Below are 14,837 nucleotides of genomic sequence, written 5' to 3'. Positions count from 1 at the left end.
GAGCTCTCCCTCAGCCACTACAGAGAATTCCCTCACGGACTGGGCATTTGTGGAAAGAAAGGACCTAAAGACAACGTCTTGCCAGACGCTAAACCCAGAACGCTTTGTAACTGTGAAGGAAACCTAGTAAGGGTGAGAGCGCAAAGCAAAACCCCATTGGGCCTCCTCCCTCTACAGTGTCCTGTGATCCTGGGGCATGTGCACTAGCCTGCCTTTTCGGTTTTATTCTGAGTCCACTTGAAAGTTTGTGTCTATGTCTATACAACACTTGATTTGTGTTGAACCACTGATGGAAAAACGTTCTCCCTCTGCGCGATATAAAAGAAGTGATGGGAGAGTCGTGAGCACCCACATTTAGACACATTGGGAGCTTAATGAGCCAGTTCCCATGGATGCCAAGTGAGGCATTTATTTCTAGGCTAGAAGCTCAAATAATAAACTGTTTTAACAGTCAGACAGAAGTTTCTCTGAATGCCATAGAATAGTGTTTGTAAACAATGACTTTTTGGTTTTGGTCTAAACTTTAGACTCTAAAGAAAACATCCAATCATTCATTCACAAGAGCAAAACTTTCACACCTTTTTTTTTTTTTTTTGGAGATGATTTTTCAAACGTACAATCCCAAATTGGGCGTTTGGGTATTAACTTTTATAAAAATGAAGTTTGCTACCACTGTGCTAAGGCCCTGAGGGGTGTTTACACAGACGGTACAGATGAGGCAACTGAATATTTGTATAGGATCCCTTTGCAAATGAAGATCAAAGTCAAAAAGAAAAAAACAAATTCACTTTATTTTAAAGACAATGATTGGCATACAGAAGGTATGCACCAGCATAAAATAAACTTTCATGAAAAGCATTAAAATCCATTATAAATTAATTTATTAAATAGGTATTTGGTATATGTGATGGTTTTATTAGATATTACTCTTATTTATTGCCAACCCCCTCCCCCAAAGTCAAAACAAATCAGAAAATCTCATAACTCCAATTTACACTAAATAATTTATTTTCCCAAAATGTGTATGTGTTCTGAGATGTGACACATGATACAGTTCCATTGGTCATTCTCTATCAATCATAATATGACAGGACACAAGAGGCTAAAAATGGCTCATCATAATTTATTTTATGTTAAAATGTACAGCTTTTTTTTTGTTTGTTTTTTTTCTTCTTTTTTTTGAAGTGACTGACTAAAAAGAGAACAGATAAATACAAGAGTGTCGCTGGCTCCTATTTTATACAAGGATTACGCCTCTCCTGCTTGGCCCTTACAGTCACCCTGTACAGGTACAAAGGCTACAAAAAAGGAAGCAATATAAACAGACACAAATAACTTTTTTTTGCTTTTTTACATGCGATTTGTAAGCTTAGTTTGAGCTATTCACAAGCTACTTCTCTATTTTTCCTTAAAAAATAACTCCAATATTTTATAAAGATAGAAAAATCTACAGATGGAATGAAAATGTAAAGTTAGAGGCATTTCCATAAAATAGCAACTTTACACCAAATTCACTATTTTTTTTTAAATCCTGCCAAGTATTTGGACATATATGAAATGTTTCAAAACCTGACAGATAAACACTGAGATATGCTTCATTCAATAAACAGAAGTCTGCATTTATAAAACAGAAAGCTGCCTTTTTTCCCCAAAGAAATCTGTCACCAAAATGGAAAAGGGTCTCAACTTTACACCAAACATTTAGCAATAAAACCCCTTTTGACTAACCAAATGGGAATAGCTTTTATAGCTCTTTACAGTTTTATAATTAACAAAAATATAATTTTTTTTAAACCCTCAAATTAGGGCACCCTAATCAAGGCAAAAAACTTAAGAAATGGCTTACTGTTAGCACAACACTTGTACAGTACTACAAAATGCACTGTCACTAACAAAGACATTAGCGGCATGCTGAAGTGTCACCTTAAACAAAATATACAATAACTGAAATGCTAAAGGCATTTACATGGAGTGGACAGGGAAGAAAAAAAAAGTTCTAGGTTCAGTATTAAAACAGATAATTTGGTGGGGCGGGGCTTGGTATCCACATCATTTCATGGAAGCAGGCACAACAAGTGGCTGCCTTCAAATTGTAGTCCAGAGAGGCCTTCCTTTGCAGAGAATTTCATATAAAAGTAACAGAAACAAAGATACCAAAAAAAGAAAAAGGAAAAAAAGAAAAACAACTTGTATAAGGCTTTCTGCTGCATACAGCTTTTTTTTTTTTTTTTTAAATAAATGGTGCCAACAAATGTTTTTGCATTCACACCAATTGCTGGTTTTGAAATCGTACTCTTCGAAGGTATTTGTGCAGATTCAATCCAATAGTGATGCCCAAGGGGATCTTGTGACTGCCCATGTTGCCTACCTTCTCATGTAGGACCCATTGAGAGACTGTTTGGACATGCCTGTGTTCATGTAGCCGTGATGTCCGGGGGCCGTATACATCATGTTACCATGGGGTGGGGTCTGCATTGGCTGCTGGGCATATGGCTGGGTTCCCATCATGCCCATCTGCATCTGCATAGGGTATTGGGGTGTTTGATTCATGTAGCCATGATTGCTGTGGTAGCCGCTGTTCATCATCGGCTGGGACATGCTGTACCCATTCATGGCATTGAGAGTATTCATGTTCATGTTCACAGAGTTGACATTGTAGGCTGGGGCTGGCATCAGGTTCACACTCATGTTCATACCTCTCTGCATCGTTAAAGTCCGTGCAGGACCCTGCATGGCTACAGTCTGGGAGCGCCCATAGATCTGAGACTGATGGGTGGCAGCGGCTGGTGACAGAGATGCCGATTTGGTTCTCATGGAGACGTGGCCCTTGCTGGCAATCTGGGTTTGCAGTCTTTGGCTGTGAGAGATGCCAATGTTTGATGCAGCCATGTTCCGTTGCAAAAGAGGAGGTGGCAGATTCATCGGAGGAGGAGTCAGGTTGGGGGGTGGGGTCATTGTAGCTTGTGCTTGGGGTCCCCCAGGGACAGAGTGCGGAGACTGAGAAAGCTGGACAAGCCCTGTGTTACTTAATGGTGTGGACAAAGAGGCACTGTTTGCATAGGAAGTTACAGCAGCGGAATGGCTGTAAGGCAATGAATGATCAATAAGTGTATTAGTTAACTGCTGTAGTTTGGCAAGGCTGAAGGTGGCTGATGGCTGTGGGTAATGCCCAGCCCCAAAATCACTCTGACCCATTCGTTCATATAAGCCAATGTTGGCATTGCCAGTCTCAGGGATGTCGGCCAGCTGCATCGGTGGGGTGAAGTTAGCGGCCATGCTACACTGAGCCAGCTGCTGGCTGCTGCTCGGAGGCCTCTCCACCACACAGCCTTGAGGAGACTTGACGCTGCAGGTTGGGGGAGAACTGATGCTGGTTTGCTGCAGCATGCTGCAGCTCCCACTGATGTTGGACATCTGCTGGGTGACAGCACAGCTGCTCTGTGTCAGATTGCTAGAGGTGAGGTTGCTATAGGAGCAGCTGTTCTGTGAAGAGCCGTTTCCGCAAATGCTGCCGCCCATAGTAGAATCATAGCTACTAGGGTTCTCGTAGTTCTCGGTTGTGCTCTCGATACTGCCCAGGTCACTAAATCCACTGTCCACGACTTGCTGGGAATGATCTGAAACTGACGGGACGTCCATCATTGGACTGGTTTCCATGTTTTGCAAAGACGGCACGGAGATGGCACTTTGATCCGGGCTGATTTGGGCATAGCTATTTTCCAGGGCAGGGACACTTGGGCTGTTGACAGAACGTACTGACTGGCCAGGATGGGAATGGACGGATGAAACTGGGCTACTGTGGTCTGACTGCTGGCAATCATCTAGAGTGGCGGCTATCTGGGGGCTTTGGTCTGCATGGGTGTAGTTTTGTAGGCTTCTGCAGGCCTCTTGAGTCTCAGCACAATCCTGAAAAGTGTCATCCTGTTCACTATTCTCCTGGGTCAAAGATTGAACTGCCTGAACGGTCTCAGAGTCAATTTCCATGGCCGTCGTGTTTCTCTCTTTGAACTCAGAATCCACTTCTTCGCCACTCTTTTGGTCCTGCTTCTGTGCCTGTTCTTCTGGGGATTCCTCATCAGATTCAGGTGCAGCTTCAGTGTCTCCAGAAAGCTCCTTAGGTTCACTGTTACACGCAGCTGCAAGGTCAACGCCACACTCCATTAGGACCTCTGAGTTCGAATGACTAGGCTGGACACTAAGGTCTAAAAAAGCCTCCTGGTTTTCTAGTACTTCTTTAAAGGATTCTCTTGGGCGTTCTTCCTTCTCTGCTTCTCCACACTCCATGTGACTGTCATCTTCATCATCTGCATCATGACCCTCATTGTGAGATGGCTCTTCATCCTCTTCCTCCTCCTCTTCATGATCATCCAGAGGAACAGGGTCTTCTTTGTCCGTGAAGACTTCTGGTTCCTCTTTTTCCTGATTTTTAGCACCACCTGGGTCTTTTTCTACATTTTCTTCCTCTTCCTCCTCTTCCTCTTCTTCCTCCTCCTCTTCTTCCTCCTCGGGTTTGATTAGATCATCTTCTGGTTTTTCACCTGGTGATTTATTTGGACTTATCGGTGCACATGTTTCATCCCTTGTGTTTTCATCCCGAGGCAGCAGGGGTTCCACAGCTTCCTTGACTTCCTCCTCAATCCTGGTGGGAGTAGGGCTGGTTTTGCCTTCTGGAGTCTCCTTCTGTTCTTCTACTGTTATCTGGTCATCAGGTTCCATGGGTGTTTCTGGCGGGGTGTACAAGTTCAGTTTAAATCCGGTCTTCCTCTCTTTGTTTGGCCTCCACTTAGATAGACTACGTTTTGTTCCTTTTGGCCACACTTGTTTGCACTTTAGAGGTTCAAGATTGTCTCTACTGCCTTCTTTCAAGTTATCTGTATCATCATCCATATTGTCTTAGCGAGGAGACAGAGAGAAACGAGAGGAAGAAAAACAAAGTCTTAGAAAGCATAACCTTGAACAACTTGAATTCATTCTTTTCAATTAATCAGTAAACACTGCTTTTGATTTCAAGAGTCGATGATAAAGACATAATCAAAACGAATACAGAATCATATTGTGCTATAAACCGAGTAAACAGTCCAGGTCTGGGAAAGTAATATATGTCTTGTATATTCCCTCTCTCCCCTTCCCTCCCGACCTCCGACAGAAAGTTGTGCTTTTTATAGAAAGCACACGGATACAGACAACTATAATACTCTTATTTGAGTTTAACAAATAAGACATTCTCTGATGTAAAAGCCTGGAATTCATTCCACAATGTAAAATGAATAGAAGCCTAACTCACATATCTGTCCTGAGAAAGTAAATTTCTGTTTGTGGACATTTACTAGATTTAAATGATCTCGGATGACATTATTTACTTTGATTTGAATGTTCTCTCTGACATAAGAATAAACTGTGTACCTCCGAAACAAATGAAGACATAACTCCAAAATACAAATGCATCTGTTATCTATACTAGAGGATCATCATTTTTGCATGATACAAACTATGATGTAGTTACCATGAAACAATTGAATACTTAAACAACTGGCATTCTTTTTATCACTAATTCTGTCCACATTGTATTTTGATCAATTTGTTGCTCAAATGTAAGGTTTGAATATTAAAGTAAATAAGAAACAAACCAAAACTGTCATGTTCATTTTAACTCAGCTAATATTATTTTTACTGTACCTTTACACACATATGAATATAAACCAATTTGTAAGTATATTTATAGAAATATAAGAAGCAAACAAATAAACATATGAATAAATGCAAATATAAAATACCTAAGTCTTCATGAGACCTTTAGAAAGTTAAAGCTCAAACTCATCTCCTGGAGGAGTCAATGTAAAGGAAAAGCTTTACAAAGAAAAGTAGCCTTATTACAAACATTACTGTGGAGAACAAACAGAAGATTTTACATTCAATGTGGAACAGAGATCTTTTTTTTGTCAGAATGGAGGGATTTCTAATCCAGTCAGTGCAGAGCAGGGTAGGCCTTAGCTCATTTATGTAATAAAAGGATTACCCATAAACTTACCTGCAAGTACTACATTCAAATTGGCTAGCTGAGAACACATAAGTGATGTAGAGGGATTCCTTCAGAAGTTCAAAGTACAACACCCAATTAACAGTCACTGCAAGATGCTCAAATGATTTTATTTCTATTCACAGTAATAACCATGCCAGTGCCCCTGGAGTCCACATGTTACTGGACCTACAGCTTTTGTAGGAACACCTCTCTAAATCAGAAGATGAGTTTTCTGATGATTAATTTTTTAAGAAAGAAGATCTTGAAAGGAATCAGAAGTAATATGGTCACTTAGGATTTTAAAGACAAATGGCACAAAGTGGAGAATAAAAGGTAGTGATGATTCATTTACAGGCTCCTGAGAAGGGAGTTAAGAACTGGAAATAAGGCTCAATGTCCACACAAAAAATGGTGTCTTGCTATAGTTTGTTGTTGTTGTTGTTTGTTTGTTTAAAGAAATGGGGTGGGTGGGGGGGAAGGCTTGAGATTCTTTATACCCCGGGCAAGATGTTATTCCCTCAGGACACTACTGTATGTAGTAATAGTATACCTATTAATTATAAAAGTCAGGAAGATGCTTGCTCTTGCCCTTAAAGTTGTGACTTTTCAAAAGCAAGAGAGATACCTGCAGTTCCCAAAGAAATGAGATGGCCTCTTCCTAGATGGAAGAGATGTTGGAATAAGTTTTTAAATACAGTCATTTCAGCTGTAGAGTGGACAGATTGCCCCACAAATCCTCATGATTCAGCTGGGAGCTTAAGTTCCCAGCCCAAAAGGCAAGGAATGGTTGCTTTTAAACTGGATATCAAAGTTGATTCACTGGTGTTAGTATTTGTTTTTAGAGGATGGGGTGGGGTGTCTCTGCCAACAGCAAATTTTGAATTAGTAATTTAAAAGGAAGGACAATTTCCTGATTTCTACATTATCCTATATTATCAAAGCTAATACTGATGGTGTGGGTGAGTTGAAATGATTCTTGATAATAATATATCCTAAGACACCACTAATTATAAGATGTGCCATCGATTTTTTATAGGAAAAAAGAAATTATTGCATTCAATGCTCACAGTAATATAAACCCTGATTCTGGAAATATTAAATGTGAAAAAAAGCACTTAGTAGAATCAAGGAGATGCAGTGTATTTCTTACTGAGAGACTTCAAAGTTTTTGAGGACAAGCCAATTTCTAAGATGAACCCACCTAGAGGAATGTTGTGGCCTTAGAAGTTGTTTAAAATAAAATTCAATTCCAGGAAGAAGGGATAGAACCTTTTATGAATGAGAATAGACAGATGAGCACTTATTCCTGGTGGGTCGACACAACCTCAGAGATGCCTTTGGGTATAACTTCAGGTGCCTGCCTTTTGGCAGTAACACACAAGATATTCACAAGGATAAGATTTTTATAATTCTTCCACTTACTTCTACAAGGGTCAGCATTCTTAAAACAATGATTGTCTTTTTCTTCCTCTTCCTCTGTTTTTCTTTTCTTCCCAGGCTGATGTTGGAATGCTTTTCTCAGGACTGGCTTCCCTCCATCTTCCTCCACTTCAATCTCACAGGTAGGCTCCAGGTGCGGCATTGGCCTCTCTTCATCTGAGTTGTCAAAGGGCTCATTCAGTACTTCTGTCGTCTCAGAAATGGTCTCAGTTGTTACACTGCTGTTGATCCTCCTGCGTTTACGACCCCTTTTCTTCTTTAGTACAAAAGGCCGCTGAAATTAATTCCAAACAATACATAAGAGCTCATGAGAAATTAAATGGTTGAGTTGATATGCAGCAAACATGTACTGAAGGCATGTCTCAGAACCTTACACGTAAAGACTTCTGTAATGCCTTTGTACTTAACCTTCCATTTGATGTTTAACATCCCTCTCGGGCTCCAACTACACAGGCAAGTGTTTTCCAAATAAAACAGTTGTTTACTCAAGAAGATGCTTTGAGAGGGAACATCACCGCAGCTGAACTGTAGACTTTAAAAAGCTAAGGTTTGCTTTTCTAGAATATATTTTCCTATGGTACTTGCAGACTTCAATATTCTACATTATAGCTATTAAGTCCTCATGGACACAGATGTTTCCATAAATGTTGTAATAACCAACTAGCCACTGGGTCACTCATTTAATACTTGATAACTGTTCAAGGAGCACCTTCTCTATGCAAAATGCTACAGGAAGTTTGATGGCATACAAGGTTAACCTAATTGTTCCCTATTTCATAAGACTTCAGGAACAATGAAAAGGGAAGAAGATAGGGTACTAGAAGAAAGGATTATTTAATGTTTAAAATGTTAAGAGAGTCATGTATTGGTGACTACAGGGATGTCAGCAGCTGACAACTTTATAAAGTATTTTATTATACAAGGCATCTAAAAAATTAAAAGACATGTGAAATCTGTCCTATTTATAGAAGATACGAAAAATTTTTTTCTGATTGTACTACAGGTTGGTAGCAATTATAAAATACTTTTGCCCATGCAAAAAAGCATTTAATGAAACAAAATTAAAATTAGGAATAACAGATTTGCTGCTTAAATGGAATGTGTCAATAGTGGGCCTGAAAAATTATTTAAAATATATTGCAAAGAAGGTTCAATATGCTTGGTTAAAACTCAAACTCTTATGGTGCCTGGGTGGCTCAGTCAGTTAAGTGTCCCGACTCTTGATTTCGGCTCAGGTCATGATCTCACGCACGGTTCATGAGATTGAGCCCCATGCACTGGGCATGGAGCCTACTTGAGATTCTTTCCTTCTCTCTATGCCCCTCCCTTGCTCACATATTCTTTCTCTCTCTTTATCTCTAAAGAACAACAACAACAACAACAACTCAAAGTCTAAGTAAATTGTATCCAAGAATTACTGTTGCTCACATTAACTCTCTGAATGTTCACATATAAACCTGATAATCATATTCTGTAATTAACATTTATGGTTATTAACACTCCCAGTTGGCCTGCCCTCCCTAACTCACTAATTTTCCCAAAAGTGAGTACAACCAATGTAAAGAACTAGTTTTCTTTATTTTTTTAATGTTTGTTTATTTTTGAGACAGACACAGAGCGTGAGCAGGGGAGGGGCAGAGAGAGACGGGGAGACACAGAATCTGAAGCTGGCTCCAGGCTCTGAGCTGTCAGCACAGAGCCTGATGTGGGGCTTGAACACATGAACCGCAAGATCATCACCCAAGCCGAAAAGTCAGACGCTTAACTGACTGAGCCACCCAGGCACCCCAAAGAACTAGTTTTCTTTAAATTGAATCAATTTATATGATGGGAGTCCATATTGTACCTTGGATAATCCTGGTTTTGTTGTTTTTAAAACAGATTTCTTTTGTAGTATACATAATACCTGAATACATTTGTCTGGTAAGAAATCCAAGATTACTCACAAGTCTGAACTTTACTTTATGGAGAGCTCTTTTCTACCCCTTTCCCACAGCTGCCCTTCCATTAAAAGACTATCAGGCTTAGAAGAAAGCGCACCAAGCTGGGATTTACAACAGCAAGTTCTTTGACGCACAGTACATAGGATGGCCTTGGGGCGGAGCTGCAACTTGTGTTATTTCTGTAAGTCTTAGCTATACTAATAATATCTGGTCCCTTGCTATGTCACAGATAGATACTGAAGACAAAAATATCAGATCTGGGTTAAACAATCACCTAAAGACAAGATCAATTTTTTACCTTGTGCACAAGGTATATCTACAGTGACCACCAGGCTATGAGAAATTGTGTACTTGGCCACCAATGCAAAACATCAGCATCAGTATGGAGAGCCTGAAGTACCTTCTAACAATTCTATGCGAAGAACATGAAAAATATTAATATTTTTCTGATAATATTTTTCTTGTTCTTCGCATAAAATTGTTAGAATATTATAATATAATGTTATCTATCTATATAATATAGAATAAATTTATTTATATCTATATAATATAAAATAATATAATCTATATAATATAGAATATTATGATAAGAAATAATATTATCAGGAGTGCTGGGGTTGGAGTCTGAGCACTCATCTGGTTCTAGCTCCATCTCTGTGGAGCTGTATGACCTTGGACAAGTCTCCTAGCCTTCCTAGGCTTTGGTGTTTTCATCAAAACACACTGAAGGGTGGTTGAAGTGCTCTCCAGGGTCCTTTTCTGTTCGCATAGCCTGACTTCTCTAGTCCCACAAACCAGCAGGTGGCAGTAACTACTAGACTAGGAAGCCTGCCTGTCCCTACTTTAACAAAACAGCACTAACCTCAAAAAGTAAACACAATCATGACTGTAAGATAAAGGATGATGATATATGATCAGCAGGACTGAATACAAACAGACTACTTCTAAAGAATAGAGAGTGAAACAAATACTAATAGAATGTTTGCAATGACAAATAAGATTTGATTGAAACTGACTCACTGAAAATCTAAACACACATACCTTTCTCTTTATAGCAACTGATTGTGGTTTAGTCAATCTTGGAGGAGAACTCTGAATATTTTCTTCTTCCTCCTCCTCTTCCTCCTCTTCCTCTTCTTCCTCCTCCTCTTCCTCCTCCTCCTCTTCCTCTTCCTCCTCCTCCTCCTCCTCTTCCTCCTCTTCCTCCTCCTCCTCCTCCTCTTCCTCCTCCTCCTCCTCTTCACTGCTCTCTTTAGACAGCTCCATAAGCTGCCCTCGCTCCCCTGCCACTGGCCGGCTCTCCGGGGAATGCAAATATTTATTTTTCGATTGTACTTTTGCAGGTGATTGCCTACTGTTCGCTCTAGAGGACAGGATTTCTTGCTCCTCCTTTTCCCAGCAGCTAGCTTGTTCCATTAGCCGCTCGGCCTAAGGTGGGGGGAGGGTAAAAATGGTAGGCCAGTGAAAGGGCAGTTAAGACACAGCCTCTAAGGATCAAAGGCAAAGGATCTCTTAAGTTGTTTCTGAACAGAACAGTCAGCCAGCCAAGCAACATTCCAGCTGCATCATCTCAGGACTCTTTTGCATCAGTTAGGATAACAAATCAAAGAAGATTGGGTTTCATGGGATATTTAGCAGTATTAATGATGCAGCGAATTGATTTGAGTCCTTTATCACTACATTACATGCTCACTGGCATGGAGCACTTTAAGCAAGTTCATAAACACAAAGAATCGATTGACATTGCAGCCTTGGAGCTCAGCACCAAATGTGATCTGATTACATGCTGTCAGTAGTGAAAAATGCTGCTTTGTGATCAATGATAAATGTTTCATTTTTCATACTCAATTCAATAAAATTATCATGTCTTACCCATGCAACCTCAGTTAGGATAAATTAGTGCCATATCATTTCACAAGCTCTTTCTACATAACCAAGCCTTTGACAACGATGTTAATGACTTTCTCAGCCTAAGAATGCTGCAGGAGTGAAGTCACACAACTTAGGCAGACGAAGTCGATCATTACCTCTTTCTCAGCTTCTCGCTCTTCTTCAGAAACTGCAGCATTAGAAATTAAAATTGGGGTCCATCTTAGACTCTCTGGATCAAGTTCATTGGTCCGGGAACAGGTTTTCAGCTTTTCCATGTGGCCCAGTATCAACTTTTCCCTTCTAATGATGACAAATCTGTAATGTGATGAGGCAGAACAAAGTGCAATCAAAAGCTGAAATTTCATTTCACCTACACACGTTGACAAATGCTACTAGGTTAGGAAAAATCAGAGAGCTCATCAATGAAAAAATATAGCAAATTGAAATCTGACCAGCAAAACAGTATCATTTCCTGTTTTCTGTTCAGGAGAAAGGTTTTGATAATACCTTTGGGGGAACCTCTTATCTTAAACTGGAATGAGGCCACACCTAACTCCTGGGACACTTTCTGGTGTAAGATGCTTGAGAGGCAGCCAGTGATGCCCCGGCATCGGTACTCACCTGCCATCCCTCTTGTCAATCATATGGAGGTGCTGCAGAGTGGTGGCGATGTCATGTGGGCACATGCCTGTAGCTCTGCTGATCGCCTTGATGCTGATGTGCCTCTCCTGGTGGTGGTAGAGATATTCTAAGATGACACTCTTCCAATAGGCCAGGTAGGAGAGACGGCCCAGATCGGAGAGTGGCTTTTCAGGAGACCCTGCTTGGCCTTCTCTTCTAGAAAGCAAATAGCCTAGGGCAGAAAAAGCCAAAGATGACTTCACCGTGGTGTTTTTAGACATTGGGATAGGGGCCCCTCAAAATAATATTAAGTAGCAATAAGGTAAAAACATCACATCAAACTTTATGTATGCAGTCTCTTCCCAGTTATAGTGATTTGATCTCCATGAAGTTTATGCTTATGAATCCTTTACAGTAGCACTGTAAGTCAATTCACATTGCTAGAGGCTGCATTTCAAATATACGTCAAGGCATATTTAACAAAGCTAAGGTTGAGGACGTTACTTCTGATAAATTTCAACATCCAAGTTTCCCACCAGCTTTAGATTTTCTCAAAATCGAAATGTCAGGCACTTAGAAATCCTGTCAAGGGACCACCCTAAACATTAATGGGCAAGTTGTTTTCCACAGGAAGGACCTAATGACCCTTTGACAGCTGGATCTTAATAAAAGACAAGGGTCTCTGTTGACTCAGATTCTATATTGCTTGTTACATTTAACTAGCCGGCTGATCTGAAGCTTTGTTTTAGGACTAATAAAAGAATGTCTTTTAAGTCGACTGCTGCAACTCACATCAGCTCTACTAGCTCTATTTTCACCTCTTTCATGTAAATTAATTTATAATCCAACCCCAGAATGTTGCTCCCACAAATTAAAACAAAACAACCTCCTTAAAACAAACTGTTTTATGTATACTCAGGAAATCCCCGAGCATGGTAAGCTTCTGAATATGCGTTCTGCAGCATTACTGTGAAGGTTCTTGGCAAAGGGATTTTTTAAATGATTTAAAACTTTTTAAATCCACTTGAAGGTAATGAATGAAAGCTGGCGGCTGTCTTGGTAATTAAGAGCCACTTATGGAGTAGAGAAGGAATGCTGTAAACTAATGATGTCTACCTTGCTCTAATTATCAATTTCAATAGCCTCACCTTCATGAACTTCCTAAATTTAAACAAACATCAACCACATACAGTAGGTGGCAGCAATTACAAAATCATGCTGCTCTGTAAACCACCCAAATCTTCAGCATTTTTCTTCTTTATCTACATTTCCAAAATGGCTGAATTCTCAAGAATTTTCTCAATTTTGGATTTTTTCTTAGAAGGACAAAATCAAGCCTCTGATGCATTTTCCTGCCCCTCAAAATCACTGTAAATAATGCAGAAATATAGAACAAGAAACCCAAACTGACCTACACCCTATAGGGGTGTAACCACAGCATTTTGCATTTTGATGGTTTTAATCTGAATGCCATGATAAAGAATAAGCATACATTTAACTTTAGGCTTTCCTGCAGTCTTTTGACTTATTTGTCTCTTTAACTCATGCTTAAGAGTAATGTATTTGATTGAATGGTAAACAAGCACCACCAAATTTTACAGTCAAACCACTGTCGACACGTCATTCAGCTGCATCCAGAGGCTTTCAAGAGCAGTGTGTCCGGAATGCTAACAGTGATGACCACGGTGCTGAATCCAGCCCAGATCATGCCCTGTCAATATGGAGAAGAGCTCTCTGTCGCTCAAGTACAAAGGGTGCCCAAACCCCAGAGCACAGATAATTGGCACATCCATCACCTGCCTCCTAAGTGCTTGGCACATGCTGAGAAATCTACTCAGTTGGCTGGAGGACCCGGCTCTGTACTACTGCGAGGGGAGAGGACCATAGTACCATGGCTGTGGAACTATCCCCTTGATCCGCAGTCTCTCACTGGTTCTTATCTGAACCTCCCAGTTAGGGACAGAAAGCCTCAGTCTCTCAGCTCAGCAGAAAGCTTTCTATACAACTAAAGTGGTCAGAAGGCGGTATGTGCCCTTCCTTCCTACCTTAGGTTCTACTATGAGCAGTCTTACCCAGGAAGCACATGGATTTCTTTGTTCTGTCTTCTCTTCCCTCAGTCTCTACCCTGGGCTCAGCCAAAATCCCCCCAAAACATATTTTATACAGCTGCTCATGTTTTCACACCCCGAGGCAGTACAAATATAGCTTATCATGGCCTCAGCCTAAATTGGTCAGGCCACTGGAACTCTCAGGCAACCTGGGGTCTGTGGAGAGCCTTTAGGCATAAACTTTTCAGCACCTGCAATTCCCACCTCGCTAAGTGGCTGTCTCTTGGGACACTCTCGGACACAATCCGCAGTCTGTGGCTGACACTGCCACGGGAGAGTCCTGGGACTCGAAGGGGGTTGGGGAGGTGGTGGCAGGGAGCATGTGTACACTGAGCCTGGGAAGCCCACTGGATTTTCACAGCAAACACCTCCATATGGCACTAGTGAAGGCTACAAAGCAGGAAAGTTACCAACACCTGCCAGCAAGTGGTAATTTCCTGGGTGCTGGGGAAGAAAAACTGCAAGCCAAAACTCCAACTAGAAAACATCAAGCAGGTCTTCAGGGATGATGTGCACCAGCATTTCAGACCACACAATGCCATGGTCCAAAGGCATCACTGCATTGCCTGATGTTAGTTTTTCCTTCTCTGACTCATGAGACCCTCGAGGGTCTTATAGCAATGGAAAGAACTTGCATTAAGCTGAGAGCCATTTATGAGTCCACGAAGTCTCCTCCGAAAGGAGAAATGTTTAGATTAAATGCAATTCATCTCCAAAATAAGAATGACCAAAGGTAAATTTCTGATTCCTTACTAGTTAAGTGAAATCACTTGTAATGTGTTAAAATGGATAGCTTAGAAGAAAAAATGTCCACGTCTACTCCACAGGTGGACT

General features: G+C 40.7%; 1 protein-coding gene across 4 annotated transcripts in view; it reads right to left on the bottom strand.

Annotated features, from left to right (window-relative positions):
* Positions 1-864: 864 nt before the first annotated feature.
* The window catches only part of KAT6B (lysine acetyltransferase 6B), a 191,467-nt gene continuing 177,494 nt past the window's right edge, over positions 865-14,837 (bottom strand). For all 4 annotated transcript variants that reach the window (XM_040485462.1, XM_040485461.1, XM_040485463.1 and 1 more), the window contains exons 14-18: positions 11,896-12,127; positions 11,430-11,589; positions 10,444-10,830; positions 7,442-7,733; positions 865-4,892 (exon numbers count right to left, since the gene is read on the bottom strand). In XM_040485462.1, coding sequence (XP_040341396.1) covers positions 2,365-4,892; positions 7,442-7,733; positions 10,444-10,830; positions 11,430-11,589; positions 11,896-12,127 — 3,599 coding nt within the window. In that variant the 3' untranslated portion in view covers positions 865-2,364. The remainder of the gene's footprint in view (positions 4,893-7,441; positions 7,734-10,443; positions 10,831-11,429; positions 11,590-11,895; positions 12,128-14,837) is intronic.

The sequence above is a fragment of the Herpailurus yagouaroundi genome, unplaced genomic scaffold (assembly GCF_014898765.1).
Source record: "Herpailurus yagouaroundi ecotype Mexico unplaced genomic scaffold, PumYag 163, whole genome shotgun sequence".
Taxonomy (NCBI): Eukaryota; Metazoa; Chordata; class Mammalia; order Carnivora; family Felidae; genus Herpailurus; species Herpailurus yagouaroundi.
This window is presented reverse-complemented; position numbering and strand designations above follow the sequence as displayed.